Raw genomic sequence first — 27,218 nt, forward strand, 5'->3', positions numbered from 1 at the left:
ATTGAACCATGTATTTGTAACACTAATCTACAATAAGCTATCTAATCAAATCCTCAAACCCTAAAACTGATAATTGCATGTACAACCTATAGCCTAAAGTAACATATATACAAATGAGCTCCCATATACAAACCACCATTAAAATATGATCAAACTCTCTCAACAATAAATATTATTATTATTAATATTATTACTAATAATAAATGAGATCAACATGAGAACATTCATTTTTTATTAAAATATTAAAATTTAATAATAATACTAAAAATGTAATAAATAATAATAATAGATGTTATTATAATTTTAATTATGTTTATTTATATTATATTATATTTCTATTATTTTATTATTTATGTATAATAGAGTTTGATCACATTTTATAAGGGTGCACGTTTTCTATATGGGAGCTTATTTGTTTATGTGATACTTTGGGATATACATGCAATAATTTATATTGGGGTATGAATTGTAAGGTTTTTATTAGATTTGATTAGATAATGCTGTGTATTACATATACATGTACTGAATATAATTTTTTGATATTACACAGCTGCTGAGATAAAATTAAGGTAAGGGTGAGTGCAGATTATTTGTACTCACACTGTATTAAACCGACTTATAGTAAACAGAGCTTTGAGCAGAATACCGCTATTCCGTATACACCAAACAGCTATTACACACAGACCAATATATGCACTGTATATTGATACACACACAAAAATTTGCTTATGGCGGCCCTTTGCTTTCCAGGAAAATCCTAATATATTTTATGCGAGTAGGAAATGGCATAATCAAAGTCTTTGGAAAATTATCTTTAAAAAGTTAAGCTTCTTCTACATCCTAATACAGTGTTGTTAATTAAGTTAATTTAACAAATGGCAATAGGCTCAGGTTTAACAGGCATCATGATAGGTTAGAGCCTAAGGGCAAGAAAAGTCAACAGCCAGCTGTTCTTGGCATAGTTAGTAAGCTACATATTTTCTGTTATCATCACAAAAGCAGGACTTTATAATAGTCAATCTGCAATGTTCTGCTTTGATAAAGCCCCAGATAAGCTATAGAATGTTGTTTGGAGGAAGTGCCTTAGGAAGCCAAGGGTAATGCGCTTTCAGGTTCAAAATAGTGTATATAAATTTCTGCTATAAAACACTCTGAGGACCATGGATACTGTTAGCTCTACCATTCCGTAGAAATGTCCCTAAATTTGCACTCGGCACTGGAAACCATATAGAGGGCTGGTGTTTAAAAAAATATTTCTCAGACTCCAAGATTTATTTTTTAAGCTCAGACAAAAATTGGAAGTCAACACATGCCTGTCAGCTAAGGACAACAGTTCAAATTTCTATTAGAACAAGCTCTATGAACATCTAATACATGTGTATCAGTATACAACTGTAGAACACCACAATAATAAACAGTAGTAAAACAATAAAAGAAGAGGCAGAAAGAAGAGGGGAGATGAAGAATAGAACAGAGAAGATGGGAAAACATAAGGGATGGAGGAGCCAGATCATGACCTTATTCAGGGTTGGAAGGTAGTGAAAAGGTGGGTGACAAGAATGCATAAGACTGAGGTACGAAAAACAAGAAGGAAATCTAGAAATGGCAGACTATGACACTACGGAAGTCAAGAGATGAGATGCATGGGGAAATAGGGGAAACTATAGATGTCCAGGCCTAAGTAAGGTGCAAAATAAACATTAAATCCTTCAGCTGCACAAAAGTATTATGAACTCTAAGGTGAGTAGCATAGCACTGTTACAACTAGTAATGAAGACAAAAACTATAAAAATATTATGCAGTGGCAGATTTATTATACACCAGAAAACATCTAGTCAGTGAACAGGCATTGTGGAAGGAGGAAACATTAACAAGAATGTAAGCACTTAAGGTGGAGAAAGACAGACAATGGTAAGAAGGGCAGAATAACAGAAGTGAGTACCTGGTGCCCAGCACGGAGTGGCTGCTGAAGGTGGGAGCCCCAAATATAGAGTGAGAGAGTGTGAGTGCCATTACAAATCAATGGTGGGGCATGGGAGGGTCATGTAATGCAATGCATGGAGGGAGAAGAATCACAACTGACAGAACCCTGACAATTTGCCACCAAGGAGTACTGACATAACTAAGCCAGTGCATTAAAGCAATATTTAGCTGCCTGAGAATTCACTAGTAACCAATGACATTGTTCCTATGCTTAATCCCCAAAGATTTCACATGAGTCTCTATTACAATATACAACAGTATGTACTGTATACTGTAAATGTTACAATGTACTACGTATAGTCACCTATATACATTAAGTTGTTTGTGACTAGGGCCACAATTCAAGCACTGTACAAAAATCTGTACTGATTTGGCCATCTATGAACGGTGGTGGAAAACATCCACTTTATTTCAATATTTTAACAAGCAATGGGATAGGTAGCTTGAGTCGAACTGTGACCTAATGGCTGGATTGTCTCTGGCCCTACTCCAAAAATGAATATGTAATAATAACAAACATCAGTTCTTGCAAAATTTCTTGAATTACTCGAAAAGGCAAATCAGATATGCTGTACAGCAGTGGTCATCAACCCTGTCCTTAGGGCCCGCTAACAGGCCAGGTTTTATGTATTACCTTGGGGAGATGCAGACTAGAATACTGCAATCACTGAGCAGCAAATGATGTCACCTGTGATGTATTTCAGTTATCTTGCAAACCTGGCCTGTTAGTGGGCCCTGAGGACAAGGTTGATGACCACTGCTGTACAAAACACAGCTGTAGCTTTATCACCTTACCATTTTGCTACCCATCAGTGTATAGTGTCCATCAGTTGTGCACACAGTTCTTGGTCTCCTCTGATTATATGTCTGGATGTTTTATGTTGCACATTTTCCTCTATCCAAAATGTCATGAGGACTCCAAAGTATTGATCAAGTAACTGCCTGTCCTCAGCCAGGTAAAATCTGACATGCAATTTCTCCAGATTTTGCTGGCTTTTCCTAATTTTTCACTGCTGTTTAAATCTTGGTATAAAACATGAAAACTTTTATAAAAGAAAGAAGCAGCAAAAGGGGGTTAGACGTTAAGATCTATATGTGTGTCTCCTCTCACATGTGTTATTATGTCATCTCACTGGAACATGTGTGATGTTCTATTTGAAAAAAAAAAAAAGAAGCATCCTCCTTGGTTCTCCAGAACACAACTTTGATACATACTCAGATGATGTATTTCTTCACACAGAAAGACCCCTTTCCGTTTTTGGGAAGTTTCACTGCTTATTTTATTATATCCAATCACTGGCTAAATCCCGCCGCCTTAACCTCCGCAACATCTCCAGAATTTGACCCTTCCTGACTAATGACACCACAAAGCAACTTATTCACTCCTTGATTATTTCCCGCCTTGACTACTGCAACTCTCTCCTTAATGGCCTACCCTTAAGCAGGCTATCCCCCCCTCAGTCTATTATGAATGCTGCTGCTAGACTAATACACCTCACTAATTGATCTGTGACTGCTGCCCCTCTCTGCCAATCTCTTCACTGGCTTCCCCTACCCCATCTTGTAAAATTCAAAATGCTAACCATAACATGCAAGGTCATCCACAACATCGCCCCCATCTACATCACCAACCTCATCTGCAGATATCGCCCAAATCGTCTCCTCCGCTTCTCCCAGGACCTCCTGCTCTCTAGATCCCTTGTTACCTCCTCCCCTGCTCGCCTTCAGGACTTCTCCAGAGCCTCTCCCATCCTCTGGAACTCCCTGCCCTGGTATGTCTGATCAGCCCCTACCCTGTCCACGTTTAGGAGATCCCTGAAAACTTATTTATTCAGGGAAGCCTATCCCACACCCACATAACAACTATCCCCGAGCCACCCCCATCAAATCATTCTCTGCAGCTATTACCTTTTGTACCACCACCCCCTCCCTTTAGAATGTTAGCTCTATGAGCAGGACCCTCCTGTACCTTTTGTATTGAACTGTACTGAAATTGTGTTGTCCCCCTATACATTGTAAATCGCTGCGTAAACTGTTGGCGCTATATAAATTGCGTATAATAATAATAATAATAATAATAATATGGATACAATTGAGATTTTGAAAACAGAGACTTCTATAGAAATATATGAGATTTTAAAACTTCCCACTGCAATGGAAAAAAAAAATCCCTGCCCATCTGGGCATCCACATAAACTCTATTACACCCTTTAAACATAGCTTTATATCACTCCTGGACAGAGCCTGAAGTCCATCTTCAATCAATATACTTTCTAGCATACTGTTCTACAGAAAAATTCAACTACTATCCTTGCCTAGACTCTTTTCTGCTAAATGTAAACTTTGTACTTCTTCATCTAACAGGAAACAAACCCAGGCCTATACTCTAATATGGTGGTACTGTGTGGTACGGTATTTAGGTCCTCCCCTACTACTGCCTCTCACTCCAGTGTTTTGCTGCTGCCAGACACTGTTTGCCATTGATCCTGATCTTGCTCCTGCCCTGTACCTGCTGCCCTGTACCTGCACCCCCCTTGTTCCTGATCCCAGTTTGGTTCATTCCCATCTGCTGTACCTCCAGTTTTCTCCTGCGTTCTGTCTTCCCCATTTTGTATGTATTGTATATAGTTAGTGGTTAGTTAGACTGTTTGTTAGATTGATTAGTTAGGTATTCTGTCACTGGGTTTTTCATTCACTTATATGTTTATGTTTGCTGTTTGCTGTGTGCTAGTGTTTGGATGGATTTAGTTTAACTGTAAAAAAAAAAAATCTCACTTAAAGCATACACAGTCTGTTCTCAGCCTCCTGAGTGTAGCCTTGTAAATCTGGCCATCCCTACTGCTGATTCCTGACATTGTCTCCCTCATCTGAAAAACCTTACTTATCCTTGATTATCCTGGGTTTCATAGATGCCTACAGCACTGGAAAGAGAGTTTTGTTCTAAACTAGCAAACAAAAAGGTACAATATCCTCTCATTAGTTCTTTAGTTCCAGGCCAGATTTTGTTCAGGCTGTGACTTGCCCTGCTCATTCCACCTCCTATGGTTGGACCATATTGTTATGCAATCCTATTGGAACCTTGTCTTCAGATGTATTAAACAAATCATCAGGTTAGATTACCCATGATTCTAAGCAATTGAATGATGAAGACAAGGGGATTTGGCTGGGTGTTCCCTTTTGGATGGAAGACAAGGTAAGGCAGGCATGATTTAAAGTTCTAAATACATAATTTGTGGAGATGTAGACCTGTGTGCTCAGTTAGTGTACAGTATATACCAGTGCTTTGCAAAGTGGGCAAAACCACCCCCTGGGGGGGTGCTGGAATGATCCAGGGGGGTGGTAGCAGCCTCAGATGTAATTGGGGAGGGGGGGTTGAATGAATATTAGGGCAGGGGAGGCATAAAGAAAGAAGAGAAGAGAAGAAATTTTTGGAAAACCTTTCATACATGTTTCATCTGTTGTGTAACATAATTAAAAGTCATAGTGATTAATTTATTATCCAAAAAACACACAAAATGCAAGTTATAACCAATCAGTGGTCAAGCCCACAGACAGATCTTAAAGTCCAACTCCAGACAACAAAAAAGTACCCTTACAGTGGAGCTGTGTCCACACAGCAAAGATTAGGTGTGCTTGTTTTGTCCAGGGGAGAGGAGAAACCCTTATACTTACCTAAACCTCCGCTCCCACGGCAAACGGCGCTCCCCCATGATCCAGGGGAGGACTGTTCCTGGTGTCCTCACATCTAGAGCAGGGCTATGGATGCTGCTCTGGGCTTGATGATGTCAGGACTCACGACTGCTAGAGTGCGGGAGGTGTAGGAGCTGCAGGGACTTGTGCGGAAGATCGGGTAAATATATCTCCTTTTTTATCTTTCCCATAGGACGTAGGTAGAAATATAGATACATAAAATAACAAAAATTTGTCACTGCATCTTTCTGTTTGTTCGCTTAAAGGTAGATTTCCGAGGGGGGCGCTGAGTAATTTTTTTTTTCTGAAAAGGGGGCGTAGGCCAAATAAGTTTGGGAACCTCTACTATATGCTAACATTGATGATTTAATCGCAGGTGTGAGATAATTATGCTATGGCTTAATTTGGTGTGTATAGTAAGCATATTAAGAGATTTTGCAAGAACTTATGTTTATATAGATACGGTATGTATTGATTTCTGGTGATCTCCCATTAATATGACTTTATATTTTTTATAGGCGTTATGTATTTGTGTTGGTCTTTGTGATTTGATTGTAAATGTAACTGAGGTAGCAATTAACGTTAAGCAGTAAAATGTTCAAAAGGAATGTAAACTAATTTTATATATATATATATATATATATATATATATATATATATATATATATATATATGTGTGTGTGTGTGTGTGTGTGTGTGTGTATTTTACAACCGGTGAAGCAAATTGAACCATGTTTTTAAGATTTTTTTTTCCCTTCCTTTGGATCAACTGTGGATATAGGGTTCCATTTTGGAGGCTTTCTATTTATTTCTTGGGTTTCTCTATTGGTTACATTCGATAGTTTTGTGTCCTTTTTAACCTGTGTATCTATGTAACTATGAAATATTTAATTTGAACATTATGTAATCTTACAGTGTAGAGCAGTGGAGCTCTAGACTCCTTTCTGTGCTCTGGGTTCCTTTCTTTACTCTCTTTTCCATCCACCGCCTAACAGAGATCAATAACTCAAGGTGCAATTTGCACACAAAACTGGATAGGTCAGAGCAGTTTTATTGCTTATTAGAGGGCTCAGTCTGATGTTTCATTGACTGACAGCAAAATCTGAAAAGGGAGCTTTTTTTTTGTCTGGGCAATTTTGCTAACCCACAGGGCTCTAGGATTTATTTGTCAATAGTAAAGAAAATAGATTTTAGGTGGTATTAATAATGACAACTGTGAACTGTTTTAAAGTACCTATTTCTCAAACAACTTACTTTTATAATCTTACTTAAGGTGGATTGCTTAGAATGGGTCCTGTGTTGCAAAACTACTGAGTTTGGTTTATTACTTAAAAAACACATTCCCTTATCTATAACATGACAAAATATTTTTCCATTGTTAGCTATAAATTATAATTCTCCTTCTTCATTCTGCATGCATTAGGCCAGGCACTCATGGACGTTAAATTTACAACCAAGAAATGCTCACACTGGAATTAACACATTAGTGTTTGGTGAACATTTGTATTTTTGACACACATTTTGGAGAAATTTTGGTATGTTTGGTTTCATCATCTCCCTTCGGGCCTAAAAAAGAAACTACTTCCCACTACCTACAATCCTTTTGCTCTCAACATTAGTATAATAAGAATTGATTAGCCCAATCATGTCCAAACATGTTTTTCTCTACTTTTCAACAAATCGTGGAAGGTTTTATTACTGTTTGTGTTCATGATGAGAGATGTTGGTCACCAGGACAGAATGCAAGGATATATCTTCCCAAAAGGGACAGAGACAACAGTATTATGTAAATATATATATATATATATTTGTCATGACAGGTTTGCATCGAGCATTTAGAAGCATATGAAAAGATTCCTGAACACTCTAAAAAAAAGCTTAGGAAATGATTTCCTAATCCCTGGCAAAATAATCTATACATCTAAAAACCATTTGGCAGAACTTTTAAGGAAACTTATACTAGTTTTCCTATACTGGGTTATAATATAGTCGAATAGGCGTGCTGTTATTGTTTACCTATTCATTTTCAAAGTGCAAACTTCCTGGCTGTCATGTTGATCCAATAACTTAATTTACTTTACACTTACTGCTTACTTGTTCTGCATCAATTACTCAAAAAATATTTAAAAAAACAAACACTGCCAGGCAACTAAAGTTTCCAGAAAGAGGTCAGCAATAGAAGCCCCCATATTTTTCTCAGTACAGATTTCCTTTAGTTTGCAAGCCCATGAGTACCAAGCCTTTAACAATAGTTATACATATTTTCCTATATATAAAAGGAGCATTTCCCAGGACCAGGGGAGGGGTAGAAGGACCAGATTGGTAAAAGTAGGGGTGAGAAGGATGTAATTGATGAACTGCGTAACCTGATGTAATGGTGGAACAGAAGAAAAAAAATAACAGCCAGTGGAGGGTGGTACAGAGGGAAGAAAAAGATCAGGGAAGAAAGGACAGTATAAGGGCAAAGGGAGTTAAGCTGAACAGCAGGTTGAGGAATGATAAAAAAAATAAAATACCTAGGTGTGTCAGAATCAAGAAACTGCCTGAAACACAAATAATGAGACATTAGCGTTTCCATCAGGACATTGGAAACCTCAGCCCCCAACACATTCATCCAAAGATTTTCAGCTCAGCCAGTGGACAGGTAAAATCATCTTTATTGTCTCCCTTGTTTAATCCAAATAGGGAGCATATGAACCTTTATCTAGTAAGGTAAGTGCTTAAGTGAGGTTAAGAGGTGCCAAAATGAGGAATTTAGAAGATACATGAATTAGAAGGAAATATATGGGATTACAAATGACAGGAGTGAAAAGTACAGAATGGTGATTATGGACAGTAGGAAGAAGTTAGAAATTATGTGAGCATGATAGAGGATAGGCTGTGAGTCAGGCTTGGAATGATTGGGATGACTGGGGGACAAGGGGAGTCAGTATAATGGACCAGGTAGTTAGAAAGTACAAGTAAATTTCTCTAAGAAGGTGAAAGTTGTGAACATTGTGGCTAGGGTTAGGTGGACATGTAAGGAAGCAAAGGGAGATCAGGTGAGAGGGAAGGTCATGCTTAAGTTTCTTCTCTTTCATTCGAAGAGGCAAAAATCATACATATACAATCTTTCAATAGAGTCTCTCTATGTATCATGTCATGCACATCATCCAATGCTAACATTCCACATTCAGTCTGTTCATAATATACTCATTCTTTTGTAGCCTCCAAATGTCCATTAAAATACTTACCGGTCACCTCCCTCTGGGGGGCGATACCCTGCAGACAGGATGTTTAAGGACAAGATGTTGGGGTCAATTAGAGACTCATCAGCCTCTGGTGTATTCCTGATTCTCCCTAAAGTGATAAAACAAGAATGTTTTTTTTTTTTTGTGTGTTCAAAACGTACTGCATTTGGAACAAAATTTGTATTTATACAACATGGAGCAAAATTTTAGAAGACTAGTAAAGCAACATCAATCTCGTCAGTACAATGAGGTCTGTACATTGGTATAAGAACTGTCACAAGTACATTAACATGAAAATACAATGCATAAGAAGTTCTTACATATTAGCGCTGTATATGCATAGGCTTTTTGTACCCTGTGCTGCACACAGCACTTTAGCATCAATATACTAAACGTAGAAGTTTTAAACTGTGAAGTTTTTATCAATTGGGTAAAGGTCTGTTTACCTACCTATACCACATGATATATTCTCTCTTGTTATGCTGTCAATTTGTTTTAATATGTGTATGTAAAAACTGATTAAAAAAATGAACACGTGATATTAAAACTGCACCCAAAGCAAACATCTAAAACAGCGTTTCTCAACCAGTGTACTGCGGCACCCTGGTGCAAAATTACCCCAACTTAGGCAGCTATGGCAGCTATCTGCCATAAAACTACTGTTGGCCACTCAGTTAAGCCTTGTTGTTACAGCGGTGCCAGTCCACTATCTAAAGCTCACTTCCTGCTGCCACAGGCACTCGGGAAGCTGTGTGGGCCTCCTGACCACGTCTTGCCAACTGATGACATTATCAGTTGCTAAGGGCAGGTCGGGCGAAAGCATGGCTTTTTGGATGTGCGAGCCGCGGGTCCCGGGAGCCGCTGGCTGGCGTGCTTTTCCCAGAGGGGAGGTGAAGCAGAGCGTGAGTAGAGGAGGAAGAACAGGGAGGAGGCTCTTCAGTGGCTGCATATGATCTCCTCTGAGCTCCGTGAGGTACAGCAATTGTAGCTGTGATTTACTAGCATGTATTTGTCATAGGTTTCATTGCAGGCATGGTGATTGCTTTTTTTTTTTTTTTTTTTTTTTTTAAAATATAATATAATATAATATAATAAAAATATAATATAATATGTAATATAAATATACATAAGATATGTGGGTTATTATTATTGGTAATGGTAACTATACTTCTTTAATGGTAACTGCACTTCTTTTTATTTTTTATACCGCTTGCACACTGCTCTTCTGCAGTTTGGCCGCAGCGCAGGTATAGCACAGGATAACCGCAGTTTTCATGTGCGTTTCCTGTGGCTTCATATAGACTTCTATTATGTTCCTCATTTTTGTTGTGTTTTCGGAAAATGCACCAAAAATGTAGGATATAATAGAAGTTTATGAGAAACCGCAAGTAATGCACATGAAAACTGCGTGTACCCTGCGCTGCGGCCAAACTGCAGTGAGTCAATGTGAAAGTGCCCTAATTGTAACAAGTGTTATGTATGCAATTCGTATATATATGTTGCGGCTTTGAAATGGTTTACCGGGGTTATGGCTGAAGCCATAACCTCAGTAATGTTCTTTACAGCTGGCGGCTGGCATTCCAAGTGGGTCATGAGCCACTGGAACGCTTTCAGAAGTGGCGGGAGGGGATGTCCAATAAAATGAAAAACAATTACATTTTTTCTACATTTTTGGTGGGTGTGCCTTGAGATTCTGACAGATTTTAAAGGGTGCCTTGGTTGAAAAAAGGTTGAAAAACACTTATCAAAAACACATACATGAAAACCGTTACAAAGGATTTGTATTCCTGTACACCCAGTCTTGTGATCCAAACACCCCTGCTAAATGGCAAAGTGAGATCCCCAATCTTCAGCAACACCATAGCTTGACCAAGAACACACCCAAGCCTGTTGATTGGGCAATAAAGAAGCAGCAGCACATTGATGAGGTCATTACTGTGCTACCTTCAACTGCCAGTATGTTCATTGTTTGCAGTAGAGCCTGATTGGCTGCACAATTGTTTTTAAATTCTCTTGGAATTGAGGTTTAATTGTTCTGTGGGGTATATAGGAGGAGAAAATAGTGTAATTAAATGTTTACTGAATAGGAAACATACTATATAGTAGATAAATGTTTCACAATAAAAAATCTCATACAGCTTAGAATGCCATACTGGAACAAAGGGGGCAATAAAATATCTGCAGGTAAAATATGGATGTGTCACACCAACAATAGTTCAGGCCAGACCTCAGCACCCAAGAGTAATTGGGATTTCCATAACCCAGACAGCCCTTGTATCATTATATGTCCCCAGGAGTATATCATTACTACAAGGAAGTGGATACCCACCTACTACTAATTCTCGCACCTCCAGCCATTTTAGTTCTGCTCCAGCTTCATGCACAAGTGTCACTGAAATGCGTCTTTGGATTCCCTGCATTAGACAACATTTATATCAATAGGATATGAAACAAAGGTTATCTATTTAAGATATAAAAATAAAGATAGTCACATTACCTGATGCAGAAGGAATGTGCCATGACAGGGTAAGCCAACACCATGATCTACAGCTACAGGAATATAGCTGCAAGAGAGAATGATAGAGTTTTAATCTGAAGCACTGGATGGGTGCAGCATGAATTTTTCTCTCATGCTGAAAACCTAGAGCTCCAGCCAAAACCTTTTATTTATTTCTAGTGTTGAAGGGTTTAAACCTCTGTCATGTTTATCGATGTCTGTAACCTCTTTACATTGCTTGTCCTGGTGACACAACAGAAAGTTAAGAATTCATCAGCAATGGGCGCACAGACATATAAGAAATCTGACTGAGGATTCAACCCTTCCTCACGCTACTTATAGAAGTGCTTTTAATCCCATTTGCATCCCTGCTCAAAGCCTTTTCTGTGCTTTTTGTCCTGTTGACACCAGTAAAGAAAAATCGCCCCATTAGACATATAAAATATTAAAGCACCCATTCCTACTCTAGTAAACACAATAAAATTATTTGGTTTGAGTTCTACTTTATTATATGCACCATATAAAACTCTAAGTAAACAATAGTTTGTACAGCTATTATCTTAAAACATGAATATACCAAGAGAAAAAAAAATTATGTTGTGGGCATATGTGTAGCCAGGTACTCAGCTAAGAATGGAGAGTGAGAGAAGCACTGGATGCAGCTGCTCTCTGCTGATATAGCTGTGGTTAACAGCTATATCAGCAAGTGGAGGGAGCTTCTGAGCAGTAAGAGTTCAATAGACTAAGTCAGGCAGCACTGCACTGTGGGAACTGTAATCCAGAGGAGAGAGGCTCTACTGTAAATAAGAGCTTTTAAACTGCATTTCCCAGAAGGAGATTGCCAAGAGGTAAAGAAAGAGCTGCATTTTTTCAAGCTGTACAGGACACAGTTTCTTCTTGCCATGAGGGAGATCTGAGGGTGCACCATCACTGCTGCATATCTGCGTCCTGAGGGGGATCTGGAGTGCTGCGTTTGTGCGTGCCAATAGCCAGTCATCTGGACGCAGAGCAGGACTGGACTAATCGCTGTGTGTGACTGGATGGTGAGCTGCAATATCGCTGAGGCTGGTGAGCTGCTACTGCTGTGGGCATTTACTATCTGCTGCCAGAAAGACTAAGCTCTTTAGGAACTGACCATATAGCCAACTAGTAGCTTTATTGCTGCATGCAGGCTTGACTGGGATTATTTGCATGTGCACCAACAGTACAACTGAGCCACAATGCCAGCCAGCTGAAGAGTTAGCACTAAAGACTGTCCCTTTACAGGTGCTACACAGATACCTTCACCTATTGCTTAGGCTAACAGTAACCTCTCAGGGGACATTGCACCATATCCTAGCCATTCTCCTAGAGTGCACTCTAGTTTTCGTATTATTATTCACATTGCAGTTAATGCTTATATGCACTGTTCATTGCTGATGCTGACCTTGATGATTTATGAAATAATCCCAGTCTAGTGGTACAGAACTTCATTCTAAATTACCCTGGCATATTGATTATACTGTCTAGTGGACTGTGTCTGAACCTGCCTTCTGTGTGTTCATTAATCCTCAAACCACCATTTATTCTAAACCCATACCAATGCATTGAATTTATTGTGTCTATTTACTGGTACTAATTCGCAGCCATGTTAAAGGTATCTATACTCGTGCTCTTATAAGTGCTTTCAGTAACTTTCATTCAACCAGGTGTTCCAGAGAGACTGAGGTTGTTCTTGGAGCCAAGGAGCAGAATAGAGAACACAAATTATTAAGTGGCTCCAGAGGGGTAGCACTACATATGTTTTAAGACACATATAATTGCGTGCATTCAATCACTGGAAATGAAAAATACCTGTTTTTAGCTTTTATTGTACATTTTCAGCCATACACAAGGGAAATAAAAGAACTCACTCTCCATTTGCCTCCAGTTCACAGATTTGGAAGTATGACATCAGATCATACTTGCAGTGGCACTGACCAGTACTGGGAACGCGCTGCCTGGCTAACTTAGTGGCAGGAACTGAAAAGAGAGAAATCATAATTAAAAGAGAAACAAAAATTTGACACGGGTAATTAGGTGATAAATCACAATGACTGGGAAAAGTAATGGAAATACCTTTAATGATGACCAAGAAGAAGAATTAGAAAAAAACAGTTTTAAAAATGTGCCCTGTTCTCTGAGTTTCTCCTATTAAAAAAGCTCAGGATACTCCTGCTATGGGACTTTAAGGACTGTATAGACAGGCTTTGGGCTTGTGCCAATGGCATCAGCTTGACAACAGTTTGAGATGCTTCTGAGATCATTCAGATTTCCTTGTCAGTTGCAGCTGACCTCCTTCTGACCTGCATTTTACCTGTATATCACTACTACAAGGAAGTAGACACCCACCTACTAGCACTTTACCTGCTTCAAGAGGGTTTTGAATTCACATAAACCTGCATAAGAATGCAAAACTTGCCAAAAAAAACCCAAAAAAACAAATGCCGGTAGGCACAACACTAGGCATTTGTTCCTAATGAAGTGTAGGTATTCATATCAAACTGCTTATGGTAATAATACACACTATTACAATTGACAGATCAGTTGTAAAGCAAAGATTCAGTGACTCATGCATGTCACTTCATATTACAATCTGAATCTCAAGCAACAAATAAAAGCTTATTCTGTGAAAAAGCACAAAGAGAAGCAGCGATATATAAAATGCAGTAGCCCTTAATTTTTAATAAGATTTCAGTTTAAAGAAGTCAGTATAACAAAACATTAAATAATTTATTTTGGTTACTGCACTTTGCACACTGTTCTTTGGCTTATTAAATTAGTCAATCACAATAAACTCAACAGAAGAATGCTTTCCTATGTCACAGAACTATCTGGAATAGAAAAAACTAAATGTGATGTAGTGTCCACAGACAGGGCAGACCTGTGCTTCATAGAACATACCAAGTCTGAGCCAGTGCCACCCCTACTATTTTATTTTGATAACATGTTGAAACATTAAAAGAAATCCCTGTACGGTTGAAGCATTGCTTGTTATGCTAGGATGTCATCTGAGTAAATGGCAGGATTTATGTCAGACTAAGACATTTATACACTAAGGTACATATTGGAAAATGGTTTGCAAGGTATAGGCTATTGCCCATTCTATTTAATCATCTATTGTGTCAATTTCCAAGCATACTCTGTTTGAACAGGTGAGACTAGAGTTCTCTATTAATGGTTTGTTACCTGTTTTGAATGTGACTATGGGCTATCAGTAATTGTACTACTTTTGTCTTCTCTGTTATTTATATCCTCAGGCACAGCTGCATTTTTCTGGCATCTATATGCCAATCTTTGGAATAATTTAATATACTAGTTTGGTTGTTTATTCGGTATATTGTTTGATTGGATTGCCATCACTGATGGATTTATCATCTGAAGCCTGATAGTGTCCACCTGCCCCTTTTTAAGGTCTGGAAATATATTTGGCTTGGTATGTATGGTTATTTCTCCACTTGTTCTTTGTTGGGATATGTATGCTTTGTTATATAGAACCCTGATGAGAAATATATACATATGTATGCACATGTAGGTTCCATACAGCTCCTAATTTGCTCCCATGCTCGCCGGGTGAGAATTGGCTTTGTGCACCTGTGGGTCTTTGGCCTTCCTGATTCCATTCAGTACCTCAGAGTAAGTTCTGGGTTGCTATCACTTCCAGCAATTTTCTGTTATATTTACCAATGTGTCACTCGTTGCTTTTTTGGGCAACGTGCATTATTATTTGCTATTTGTATTATTCTTTGTTTATTTTGATTTTGTTGCAGAATTCCAATCCCTTAAATATTCCTAAAGAAGCGGTAAATCCGCGAAATGTGTTGAGACTTGCTGACTATATATCTGTTTCAATTATACATTAACATCATTTTGATGCGAGTTGGCATCACTACTGGAATTATTGTGCAGCCAAAAAAATGGAGGAAGCTTTGTTAATCATGTTTCTTTCATTATTCCTTAAAGCGGTTGTATACCCCGCTTGGTAATTTATACCTACAGGTAAGCCTATAATAAGGCTTACCTGTAGGTAAAATTAAAATCTCCAAAACCTGCACGGTTTAGGAGATATTCATCCTGCATGCAGCCGCTGACGTCAGCGACGCATGTGCTCTGAAGGTCCGGCGGATTGTGCCGGAACGGAGGACTCACAGGAGTGACGTCATTGCGGCTCCGGCCACTCACAGCACCAGTGCCCACAAACCTGGAAGAAACGCAGAGAGAACATGACAGCCCCCCTCGGGGGTAACTGGGCATGTATTTCATAATGTGCTAGTATGCTATTGTCCTGCAGCTTTTTTTCTCAGTGGTTTACTACCGCTTTAAGATGATATTTGTAATAAATATTTTATGGTATTAACTTTTCATATGTTGTAATGTCCTTGTTGGTACCAAGATATATCTATTTGCTCCGAAGTTTTTTCCAATAGACTAATTTTCAGGATGTAGGTACCATAGCATAAATTAACATACACTAGCAGTAAACACAGTTCCCTATAACTATTTATAACTAAGGTATGTAGATAATCGCATAATTCATATTTTCTTGTTGTTTAAATCTTTGTACAAAACATTTAGCGATTTAATGTAAAGGTGAGTTATTGACCTAGAGCAGCCACCCTCAACCAGGGTTCTGTGGAACCCTAGGGTTCCTCCAGAGGTTGCTAGGGATTACTTGAGCTGTGGCTGACTTTCCATTTGATGATGTCTGCATAGTTCTAGGGCCAATGTTACTTGGAAAAACCAGCAGCATAACCCAATTATCTTTTTAGCTGTCTATAAGGGTTGCATTCCAACCATCACTATGAGGGTTGCATTCTTCCTAATGACCACCAATGTAAGGGGCATTTTCCCCATTGGTTCCCGATGAGTTGGTTTAAGCAAGGTTTCACTGTGGCCTAAAAATTATTTTACGGGTTCCTCTGGTGTAAAAAGTTTAAGACAGGCTGATCTAGAGTATACTGTATTTTCAGTCCATAAAATGCAAACTTTTATAATTAACAGTGTGTGTCTATTGCACAATTCCCTATACACGCCTTTGTGTTTTGTTGAATAAAAAGGGCCAGAAATGGGTATGGATTAATTAAAACACTGTAGGTGGTAAAAGTGGCATCACTTGAGATAATCTGGCTGTATAGGTCTGCAGTGTGAAAGCAGTCACTGTGTTCTTCTACTGTATGTTGAAAGATGTGAGTATATAAAAAGCAATGGTCGTGGGACTTTGAGTGAGGCGTTCACTAAATCAGGTAAAGGTACAGAGAGTATATGAAATAAAAATAGATTTATTATACAAACAAATAAAAAATATTCTCAGAGTACATAATGTGATCATAAAAGGGCTGGGTTCGCATGCCCTTGCCTCAACCCCGAGGCTGACATCATTTTGGACACCCCCCAGTCTTTCTCCCAGCAGCTGGGCCATCATACATGTTTTATTAGCTGACATGTAAGTGTTAGACCTTTTGATTTTTATTCTTACATTTTTAAATTTTTTTTTCAATTAACATTCATTATGTACTATCCATATTTATAGATACTATTGACATCGTACTCCTGATGAGAGGATGGATCCTCAAAACGCGTAGAGTTCTTTTATGTCACTACAGCTTGATTTTTTACCCAGATTTACCATGTACCTGCTTATCTATGCCATCATGTATATATTGAATATGTAATTATCTTATTTATCAATTTTATGTACCGTATGTTAGCTTTCTATGGAATTTGTTTTTATGATCGCATTATGTACTCTGAGAATATTTTTAAATTTGTTTGTATAATAAATCTAGTTTTATTTCATATACTGTCTGTACCTTTACCTGATTTAGTGACTGGCCTCACTCAAAGTCCCATGACCATAGCTTATTGTATACTCACGTATTTACCGGGATGGAGGCCTGTCACTGTGGTTGTGTCAGCTCATATCCTTTTTTGTTTGTATGTTAAAAGATCTCTGAGTAACCATTAAAGTGGTTGTTAAGCCACTGTGACTAATTTAAATCATCTGCTCTCTGTCCTAATGCTGTGTCCCCCTGTGTGTGTGATTTATTTAAAAAAATCAGGTGGGAGGAGGAGAGGAGGAGAGAGCCAGCCGGTCACGTGATCGCTGCTCTGAAATGAGGTATAATCACCATTTTGTTAATAAATTGCACACACAGGGGGACAGAGCATTAGGACACAGAGCGGATGGCATGAAAATGTAAATGTTATTTCAGCAGCAGGAGGGGTGGGGGCTGGGCACTGTCACGAGCTGACAGGTAGAGAGGTAAGGGGGAAGAGCAGAGAGAAGAGAGCAGATGACGGAGGCACGTAAACTGAACACAGTGTCAGGGCTCAGCAGCCATGATGACTCATGGTCAGTCTACAGAGGGGTGGGTAGAAAATGGCAGGATCAGCCAGGTATTCTAGGTGTTACAGGGAGCCAAATTACACAGCACAAGCACTGTGCTGTATAACATGCTTTAAAGGAACAGGATCCATTTTTTTTTTTAGGTTAACAAACGCTTTAAGCAAAAAATAAATAAAAAAAACCTATCCATTTACTACAGGTGCCTGCATCTGGTAGTTGGCCTAATGGCTATCTTTTTGACACAGGCAGGTCTCACCACCTTTTCTGTGAGACATCATCCATAGCCAATCTAAAGCTTTACCACGCTCCCTGACTTTATATATGACCTGTTTTTTTAGTGATCTATCTTTGCTGTTCCTATTTTTAAGGCTTGGATCAACTATTCATCATTTGTTCAGCGTAACACAAAAATAAAAGCAACTTGGCTTTGGTTTTGGTTTTCCCCAAGTCCTACTTCAAAGATGCTAAAACTACTGCATGCAACCTATGTGATTTTAGACTATATGGTATCTGTGCTATAAACCAGCTGTTCTACAGGGGTATATAGGAATGATCTGCACAGCTTTTACACATATGCACAGCCTTTATCTTAAAATAATAAATAAACCTCTTGTTTTCTAGATTTTTGTTGAAACGTAAGTGGCTTAGTCTTCACATTTGTAAGCTGGATATGAAAAATAAAGGACCACTAAACTAATTCCCCATGTTTTGTAACAACATTTCTGTTAAGTATTTGAGCACAGTTACCATACCTAGATTGGTTGGTCTTGTTTCAAGAGCACGGGAAAAAAATCAAGATTCACTGTATGCAGCACATGCACAATTTACACAGTATAGAGTAAATGAGGGAAAGATGCAGCGCACACACACTATCACAGTGAGACCAAAGTGAGTAAATGACCTTATAGGGCTCCACACGCACCATGTCTCTGTGCCTTCAATACAGCACCAGCCATCCTTAACAGCGAAAGCTCTTGTTGTGGTTGTCCCTTTAGTGTGTTTAAAAGAGAGCTACCTATATGCTCCTCATCTGCAGACAGCACGGGAACCAGTGAACTCAGCATATGAAAAGTAGAATGTAGTGCTGGGGGAAGGAATGGAGTGTGCAGGCCTAGGAATGGTACCCATTAGGGTAACATAGAAGGAAGCCAATAGTCAAGTGTAAATCAGAGATTTGTGAGATCAGTAAATAGAAAATGTCAGTAAACAGAAAAGAAGAAGCAAAAGGTGATACACAGTAGAAAAGAAAAAAAAAAATAGAATTGATTTGTTAAAACATAATTAGGAAATACATATTAACTTCAGAATGTCTGGTTTTATACTGCATTTGTTTTACAAAATGTACATGGAGAAAAGGATGGGATCATGGATAACAGAAATTGCTGTAGTATTTGTCGATCATTCTTGCCGGCTGCTGTATCACAGTAAAAATATTCTGCAACTATCGTATTTTATTTGTAAGGAAAATTTAGGGCTTCCATAATCAATTTTCTTTGTCAATCCTTTACTATTTGTACAATGTAGGATACAAATTATATATATATGTATATAATATATATATATATATATATATATATATATATATATGATCTTATTTTACAGACGCTTTCCAGGATGGTGGGTGCTTCTAAATCTATGTCATGTCTCTATGTTTTCTTTTATAAAATAATAAATTGTGGGGGCGCCAATGATATTAAACCAGTTTGTTGGTTATGAAGTATATAATAGGTGGGGTTAGTTTAAACTAAACCAGCCACCACCTTGAATTAAAGTGCAAAGTACTGTGCTTTGTACTTTAATTCAAGGTGGTGGCTGGATTGATTGAAACTAACCCCACCTATTATACACTTTATCACCAACAAAATAGTTTAATAGCATTAACGCCCCTTAAATTTATTATTTTATACAAGGTAGTTTCTTTACAGTACTTCGGGGAACAGCTCCTATTAATTTCTCACTATTTATTTAATTTGGCGCAAGGTATCCACCCCCCCCCCCCCTTGTATCTTTCCTTTACTAGCTTCAAAATATGTGTTTTTTTTTTTTAAATGGAGACAGAAACGGAAAACATATCATAGACTTGCAATCTGGTAAGATGGGTAAATATGTGTGTTACCTGGTTTGGACAAAGGCATGACTCGAGGGAGGAGGCGTCTGGAGGAGCGCAAGGGACTGTGAATGAGAGAGTTTTTGATAAGTTGCAGGTGGTATTTCATTCTCTGCAATGATGCACAGTTATCATAAAATAGTTTCCCAAAGATTTAAAGAAAAACCTGTACTGAAGGAATGGCTGGCATTCTGAACCTCTGCTTCATAAAATGCTAACTGTCTGGCTGTCATGCTCATCTAATGGCTTTAATAATCTGAAGCATGGGTCTGGTGCAGTTATGTAAATCAGGAGACTTCCCTCTGACTTTCTAGTCTGCATGCTTACAGTATTTTGGTTCAGTGTATAGAAAGTATTAAAGTAAAATACAGCCAGGGAGCTGGTACTTTTTTTTTGCAAAGCAACCACCATGTTTCTTTCAGTACACGTGTCCTTTAGTAATTGTGTCATTTCACATGTTTTATTTTTTTATAGTATCACTAAGGGGCATATTTATAAAGCAGTAAATATGACATTCACCAAACATTCACTGCTGGTGTGTCTTAGTGGTGAATGTGTTTTAAATGATAGTGATTGACTCACCTACAATCAAGGTTTGGTGAAAGTTGCATTCACTACTTTATAAACTTTCTCTGAACTGTTAATCTGTTTCCTAATTTGTCATACTAGGCTGAATCTACTAAGCTAGAAAGAGCACCAATTGTCAAAACCAATGTAATTTCTATCAGCGAGCGTTAAGAAGAGTAGAAAACAAGTCACGTAGCAAATAAATAATTTTATGTCAAATAACAGCTGCCTTTTATGTTAATGAACTCAGCATATCGCATACTCTTTCATTAATTATAATACACGGCGGATAAACAGACCCTGCTATTGAGCATCTAGTGTTATCTTTACAATGCAGCACTATGGATCAATTACCTTAACACATCTTTGCACAGGGGAGGGAATGGGTGCTGTTGATAATGCCCAAATACTTCAAAGACTATTGGCTGCGTCTTCACATACTCCACAAAGGATTGCGTCACTTCCACAGCAATCTACCAAAGGGAAAATAAGAGAACACATTGAAGTATCAAACAAAGTGCCTCCAAAACTTCAATTTGGACCACATAAAAAGAAACAAATGTATATCCTTATACACATATACAATAGGTAGAAGTAAACATAAGTCAAGAAAGATAGAATTAGGAACTACTTTGCATACAGAAAGTATTCACAGCGCTTCACTTTTTTCCACATTTTGTTTTGTTACACCCTTGTTCCAAAATAGATTAAATTCATTATTTTCCTCAAAATGCTAAAAACAATATCCTATAATGACAATGTGAAAGAAGTTTGTTTGAAATCTTTGCAAATTTATTAAAAATGAAAACTAAAAAAAAATCACATCTATATAATTATTCACAGCCTTTGTCATGACACTCAAAATTTAGCTCAGGTGCATCCTTTTTCCACTGATCATCTCTGAGATGCTTCTACAACTTGATTGGACATGATTTTAAAAGACACACACCTGTCTATATAAGGCCCTACAGTTAACAGTGCATGTCAAAGCACAAACCAAGTCCACACATCCAAAGAATTGTCTGTAGACCTCCGAGTCAAGATTGTATCGAGGCACAGATCTGGGGAAGGGTATAGAAAAATTTATGCAGCATTGAAGATTCCAGTGAGCACAGTGGTCTCCATCATCCATAAATGGAAGAGGTTTGGAACAACAAGGACTCTTCCTAGAGCGGGCCGCTCAGCCAAACTGAGCAATCAGGAGAGAAGGGTCTTAGTCAGGGAGGTGACCAAGAACCTGATGGTCACTGTGACAGAGCTCCAGAGTTTCTCCATGGAGAGAGGAGAACCTTCCATAGGAAACAACCCTCTCTGCCGTACTCCACCAATCAAGCCAGACAAAAGCCACTCCTCAGTAAAAGGCACATGACAGCCCACCTGAAGTTTGCCAAAAGACACCTGAAGAACTCTCAGACCATGAGAAACAAAATTCTCTGGTCTGATGAAACAAAGATGTAACTTTTTGGTCTGCATGACAAGCATCATTTCTGGAGGTAAACCGGGCACCACTCATCACCTGGCCAATACCATCCCTATAATGAAGTATGATGGTTGCAGCATTATGCTGTGAGGATGTTCTTCAGTGGAAGGAACTGGAAGACTAATAGGGATTGAGGGAATGGTGAATGCAGCAATATACAGAGACATACTTGATGAAAACCTGCTCAAGAGCACTCTGGACCTCAGACTGGGGAGAAGGTTCGTCTTCCAACAGGACAACGACCCTAAGCACACAGCCAAGATAACAAAGGAGTGGCTATGGGACAACTCTGTGAATGTCCTTGAGTGGCCCAGCCAGAGTCCAGACTTGAACCCGATTGAACATCACTGGAGAGATCTGAAAATGGCTGTGCACCGACGCTACCCATCCAACCTGATGGAGCTTCAGAGATCCTGCAAAGAAGAATGGGGGAAACTGCTCAAAAATAGGTGGACCAAGCTTGTAGCATCATACTCAAAAATACTTGAGGCTGTAATTGATGCCAAAGGTGCTTCAACAAAGCATTGAGCAAAGGCTGTGAATACTTATGAACATGGGATTTTTTTGTTTGTCATTTTTAATAAATTTGCAAAGATTTCAAACAAACTTTTTTCACGTTGTCATTATGGGGTATTGTTTGGAGAATTTTAAGGAAAATAATGAATTTAATCCATTTTGGAATAAGGCTGTAACATAAAAAAATGTGGAAAAATTGAAGCGCTGTGAATACTTTCCCGATGCACTGTATTTGTATACTTAAAGTGACTTTACAACTTTGCAGCAGCCTTCAAGTTTACCAGCACTGCAGCAATTTCTGGGTTGTCTTGATCGGGTAGAGCTCCAAAACTTCCTGGGATGAGTTTGTTGGAATGTAGATGACAGGTGAAATTAATAATGTGGAGTTAGCTGTGTGCAATAGGCTGCAGATCTAACAGGTGATACTGATACTGAGTAGTGCTAGACACTGATTGGTCACTAAGGGATACTGGGAAGTGAGATGTGTGTTGGGGTGCAGATCTCACTGATGTAGTGGATATAGTGTAGTGAACTGTCTGTGCTTGCGTGCAAGTCTTACTAGAGACATAGGTACTAAAAACTGAGTTTTATGCACTGTACATTAGAATCCTTCAGCAACAAGAAACAAAATTTCAATCTCCAATCAGTTTTAGTAAGGCATATACAATCACAGATCTGCTCAATGTGTTGAATGGTGGGCATGTCTTACATTTTGAACATGGTAGAAGCCCAGTGGAGGTCCACGGCCCGTGTTTTTCAAAGGTTCCGTAGAAAATGCCTCATCATGACGATGGATGAAACTGAAAAGTAAAATGCACATTGCAGCTGAGGATTTTTGTCCATTCTCAGTGAAAAAATCAAACACGTACCCAATCATCAGTAAAGGATTGTGCCCTTAACGATGTAAGGGATCATTTTATCAACTTTATGTGGCCAGTAAGTATACTTAAATCCAGAGGTGCCAACTAAGCATAAATAAATCACATTTAACTGACATATTTTAACAACAGATAATAATAAATGTTTGTATGCACCATTAGAGATCATTAGAGATCAAAAATCATAATATATGTGATTATGATGATGTCTGTACTGCTGGGAGGAACAGAATATATTGCAAGCAGGACTATTTGTTATGATATAGAAACATACAAGTGTATTCATGACTAGAGCCACTAACTTGAACTGGCAGAATATATCTGCATATTCTGGAGGGATGCTCGAGGCCTGCAGAACAGTCACTCTAAAGGTGAAGATGCTGCCCAGTTTCAGGGGATGTCCACCTCCATCACACAGGTCCAGAGAAGCCTTAATCGGGCTGTCAAGTAGAGCAGCTTGCTGAGACGCTGGAAAAGAAAAAAAGTACACCAATTAGGTATTCCTGCTATGCATATATATTATTATTATTATTATACAGGATTTATATAGCGCCAACAGTTTGCGCAGCGCTTTACAACATGAGGGCAGACAGTACACTTACAATACAAATCCAAACAGGAGGGATCAGAGGGCCCTGCTCGTTAGAGCTTACAATCTAGAAGATATTCCTGGTATGCAAACAAGAAACATAGGAATGAACAGTGAGGAAAAATCTTTCTTACAGGGACACAACAGCAATCAAACACTATTTTTCATAGAGTAAGAGAAGGCTAGAAAGATACCCTAATTTTTCTGAACAGGTTTAGTGTTAACCCATATTTAGGGTGTAACTGGTAACATGGTCACAGCCTGCAGACTCCACCCTCAAACCAAATCTCCACTTACAGAAGGTCCACCCGTCATATTTGAATTTAGCACTGGTGTATGTGACTTTGTCCATACAGCTGCATCATTCATTCACAGAAACCTTTAAAAGAAAAAATTACAAGTGCCATCTGCCATGCAGCAGAGGGACTCGAAGTTCTCAATAGATCATTGATATTTCCTCAAGCATCATAACTGAAGGTCTATACCTCAGTATAGACCTGAGCTGGAGCAAGGATCTGCAGATGCCAGATCATTATTCTGTGATGCACTGGTCGCTGTTGTAATGCTTGGCAAGCATCAATGCAAATAAATAACACATGCACATTTTTGCTTTTTGCAATATGGATGCAATTATTATTTTAGATGTAATTCTTCTTTACCCCTTGTCTACCATGGTGTCCTGGAAATACGCAGCATAGCATGTACATGTGTGTGTAAAGATAAATTGCTTCACACAAAAGAGGTATTACCATCTGAGTGAGAGAAATAAATCTAGGGCCATAATTCATGGTTAACTCTAGTAACCTGTCAAGGCTTTTAACCAGTTCACACCCATGCCAATTCTGACATTTCTCTCCTACGTGTAAAAATCTGTATTTTTTTGCTAGAAAATTACTTAGAACCCCCAAACATTATATATTTTATTTAGCAGAGACTCTAGAGAATAAAATGGTGGATGTTGCAAATTTTTATGTTGAACTGTATTTGCGCAGGGGTATTTCAAATGCAATTTGTTTGGAAAAAATACACTTTAATTAATTTTGTTTTGCACATGAACACTAAATAATACAATTTTTTTTTGTTAAAATATAAAAGATGATGTTATGTCGAATAAAAAGATACCTAACATGTCACGCTTTAAAATTGACGCTTTTAAAGCCTTTACATTTCACCAGTTTAGGGTTACGCAAGAGGTCTGGAACTAAAATTATTGCTATCGCTCCAACGTTCGAGGTGATACCTCACATGTTTGCTGCGATCACCATTTACAAATACACGCGGGACTTGCGTATGTATTTGCGTTTACAGGGGAGGCTTTACATTTTTGAAAATTATTTATTTTATTTAAAATTTTTTATTTTACAGTCTTTTTAACATTTATTTTATTTTTATTTTTTTAACCAAAAATGTGTTATTTACCCCATCGTTTAGCTTCTCATCCTGTCTAAGAAAGACCTTAGGAGCTGAGAGTCAGAAGTGAGAGATTTCCTGAGGTGCAATAGTTCTGCCCTGTCAACTGCATGCTTATATAAACACACACTATATTCCAGTTTCTACATAGGTGTTAAAGTATCAAACACATAGATCTCCAGCAGTTTACAGTCCTTCTACCTACTGTAAAAGGCTCTTTCATGTGATTTGGTTATGCACACTCAGGAAACAGCATGTTATAAGCATGGGTCAGGCAGTTAGCAGAGCAGCAACAAATCCTCAGTCAGAGTAAGGTAAGCTAAATAAGAGGAGAAATAAAAGTCCTTACTAGGTAAGTTTGAACACTTATTAAAGTTTAAGAATGAATGGTCAGATTCTGGCACAATCCCAGTTGTGACAGGTACTCTTTAAGTAGTAATGAAATGATGACGATAACACCCCTAGGGCTTGCATCTTTAAAAACAAGTTGGCAGCACCAGCTCCCATGCTTCAATGTTGACAGGTTCCCTTTATTTTCCGCTGCTTTCTGACTACTGCAAAAAAGTATTTGTGCCAATGAATCTTTAATATCTTTGCGCAGTACTTACAAAACACACACATTTCACTTACGTGCACAAGTGTTATTGTTAACCTCATCAGCACTTGGGCCACTGTCTGGGTTCTGGCCCTGTCCCCCTTCCACTATTCGGAGTTCCTCCTGCGATGTACCAGAGCGTGTCATTCCTGCACAAGTCTCAGCCTGGAACTGAATTACAGAGACATATAGAAAGGGAATATCTAATGTAATGACAAACTCCAAGCTATTTGTCAGATGCTACATACATTAAAATAAATAAATACAGTAAAATAAAATATACCACTATATAGAATAATACAGTAAACTACAATACAAAAAAAATTATTTCTAAAAAAGATGGATCATAATATGGAATTCACATTCCTTTTATCTCCTAAAATAAACCTTACAACCTGAGGGGAATGTTTTATATTTTATGAAAAGCAAAATAATTGTGTTTGCCGATTTTAACTAATCAAAATATTGTTTACCCACAAAACTACAAATGTCCCGATCTGGCATTTAAATTGAAATTCCAAGGTTCTACAATTTGTTTGGGCCCTCAATTGTCCTTTACCTTTACTCACGATGCTAAAATTCCGAGGTGGGGTTGCGTTCCCAGACCCTCTGAAATATTACCAGGTTATTTTGCATGGTGTAGGGATTATGAGCCCAAGCCATTGATATCCCTGGAACAATCCTGTTCTGACATCCCCTTGTGTTGCCCGCCCTGGATCTGGCAGAATTCGATCCCTGATCTTAAAAACGACCCCATCATAGGCCCAAATCTCAGGGCTCTCATGCTGAGCCATGGGACAGCTAGCCTCATCTCAGACATCTACTGTCTGTACCCAATTTTAGGTAACCTAGAGTTCCCACCTGGCCTTTCGGATTTGGCATTTATACCAGCTCTTGGGAGGCTGGAAACTATAGACTTGGGGATTTCCTCGGTTACTCTGGTCTGAAGTCCACTTTGGCTCTTAAACAGATGTTTGATTCCCCTTTGGATATGTGGCATCTTAAACAACTGCTTCATCATTTTTCTTCTGTTCTCAAAAAGGGGATATCCCACTCTTTGACCGCCTCTGCCTCGCTTCAGGGCCATCTTCCCATGCGGTCTTAACTGCATATAAACTTCTGATCCAGACCTTGGACACTTTTATACCCCCATTCATGCTCAAATGGTAGAGGGATCTTGGGACTATGTTCTCTCCTACCCAATGAGAGGATGTTCTCTATTTTGCTCAATACTCCTCTATAACGCATTAATACCAGGAATTGGGCTATAATGATCTGACCAGATGGTACAAGGTTTCAACGCTTTTGCATA

The 27,218-nt window shown here is 38.5% G+C and overlaps 1 protein-coding gene across 11 annotated transcripts in view; it reads right to left on the bottom strand.

The window, feature by feature from the left end:
- Positions 1-27,218, bottom strand: part of KIF1A (kinesin family member 1A) — a 245,328-nt gene that overhangs the window by 42,190 nt on the left and 175,920 nt on the right. For 4 of the 11 annotated variants that reach the window (XM_073625726.1, XM_073625727.1, XM_073625719.1 and 1 more), the window contains exons 28-38: positions 25,942-26,077; positions 23,615-23,780; positions 23,144-23,234; positions 20,793-20,911; positions 19,881-19,936; positions 13,293-13,401; positions 11,401-11,467; positions 11,233-11,317; positions 8,907-9,012; positions 8,190-8,216; positions 1,943-1,966 (exon numbers count right to left, since the gene is read on the bottom strand). In XM_073625726.1, coding sequence (XP_073481827.1) covers positions 1,943-1,966; positions 8,190-8,216; positions 8,907-9,012; positions 11,233-11,317; positions 11,401-11,467; positions 13,293-13,401; positions 19,881-19,936; positions 20,793-20,911; positions 23,144-23,234; positions 23,615-23,780; positions 25,942-26,077 — 986 coding nt within the window. The remainder of the gene's footprint in view (positions 1-1,942; positions 1,967-8,189; positions 8,217-8,906; positions 9,013-11,232; positions 11,318-11,400; positions 11,468-13,292; positions 13,402-19,880; positions 19,937-20,792; positions 20,912-23,143; positions 23,235-23,614; positions 23,781-25,941; positions 26,078-27,218) is intronic. The other 7 variants (XM_073625730.1, XM_073625728.1, XM_073625722.1 and 4 more) reach the window with 4 other exon arrangements.

Source organism: Aquarana catesbeiana, linkage group LG04 (genome assembly GCF_042186555.1).
Source record: "Aquarana catesbeiana isolate 2022-GZ linkage group LG04, ASM4218655v1, whole genome shotgun sequence".
NCBI classification, from domain to species: Eukaryota; Metazoa; Chordata; class Amphibia; order Anura; family Ranidae; genus Aquarana; species Aquarana catesbeiana.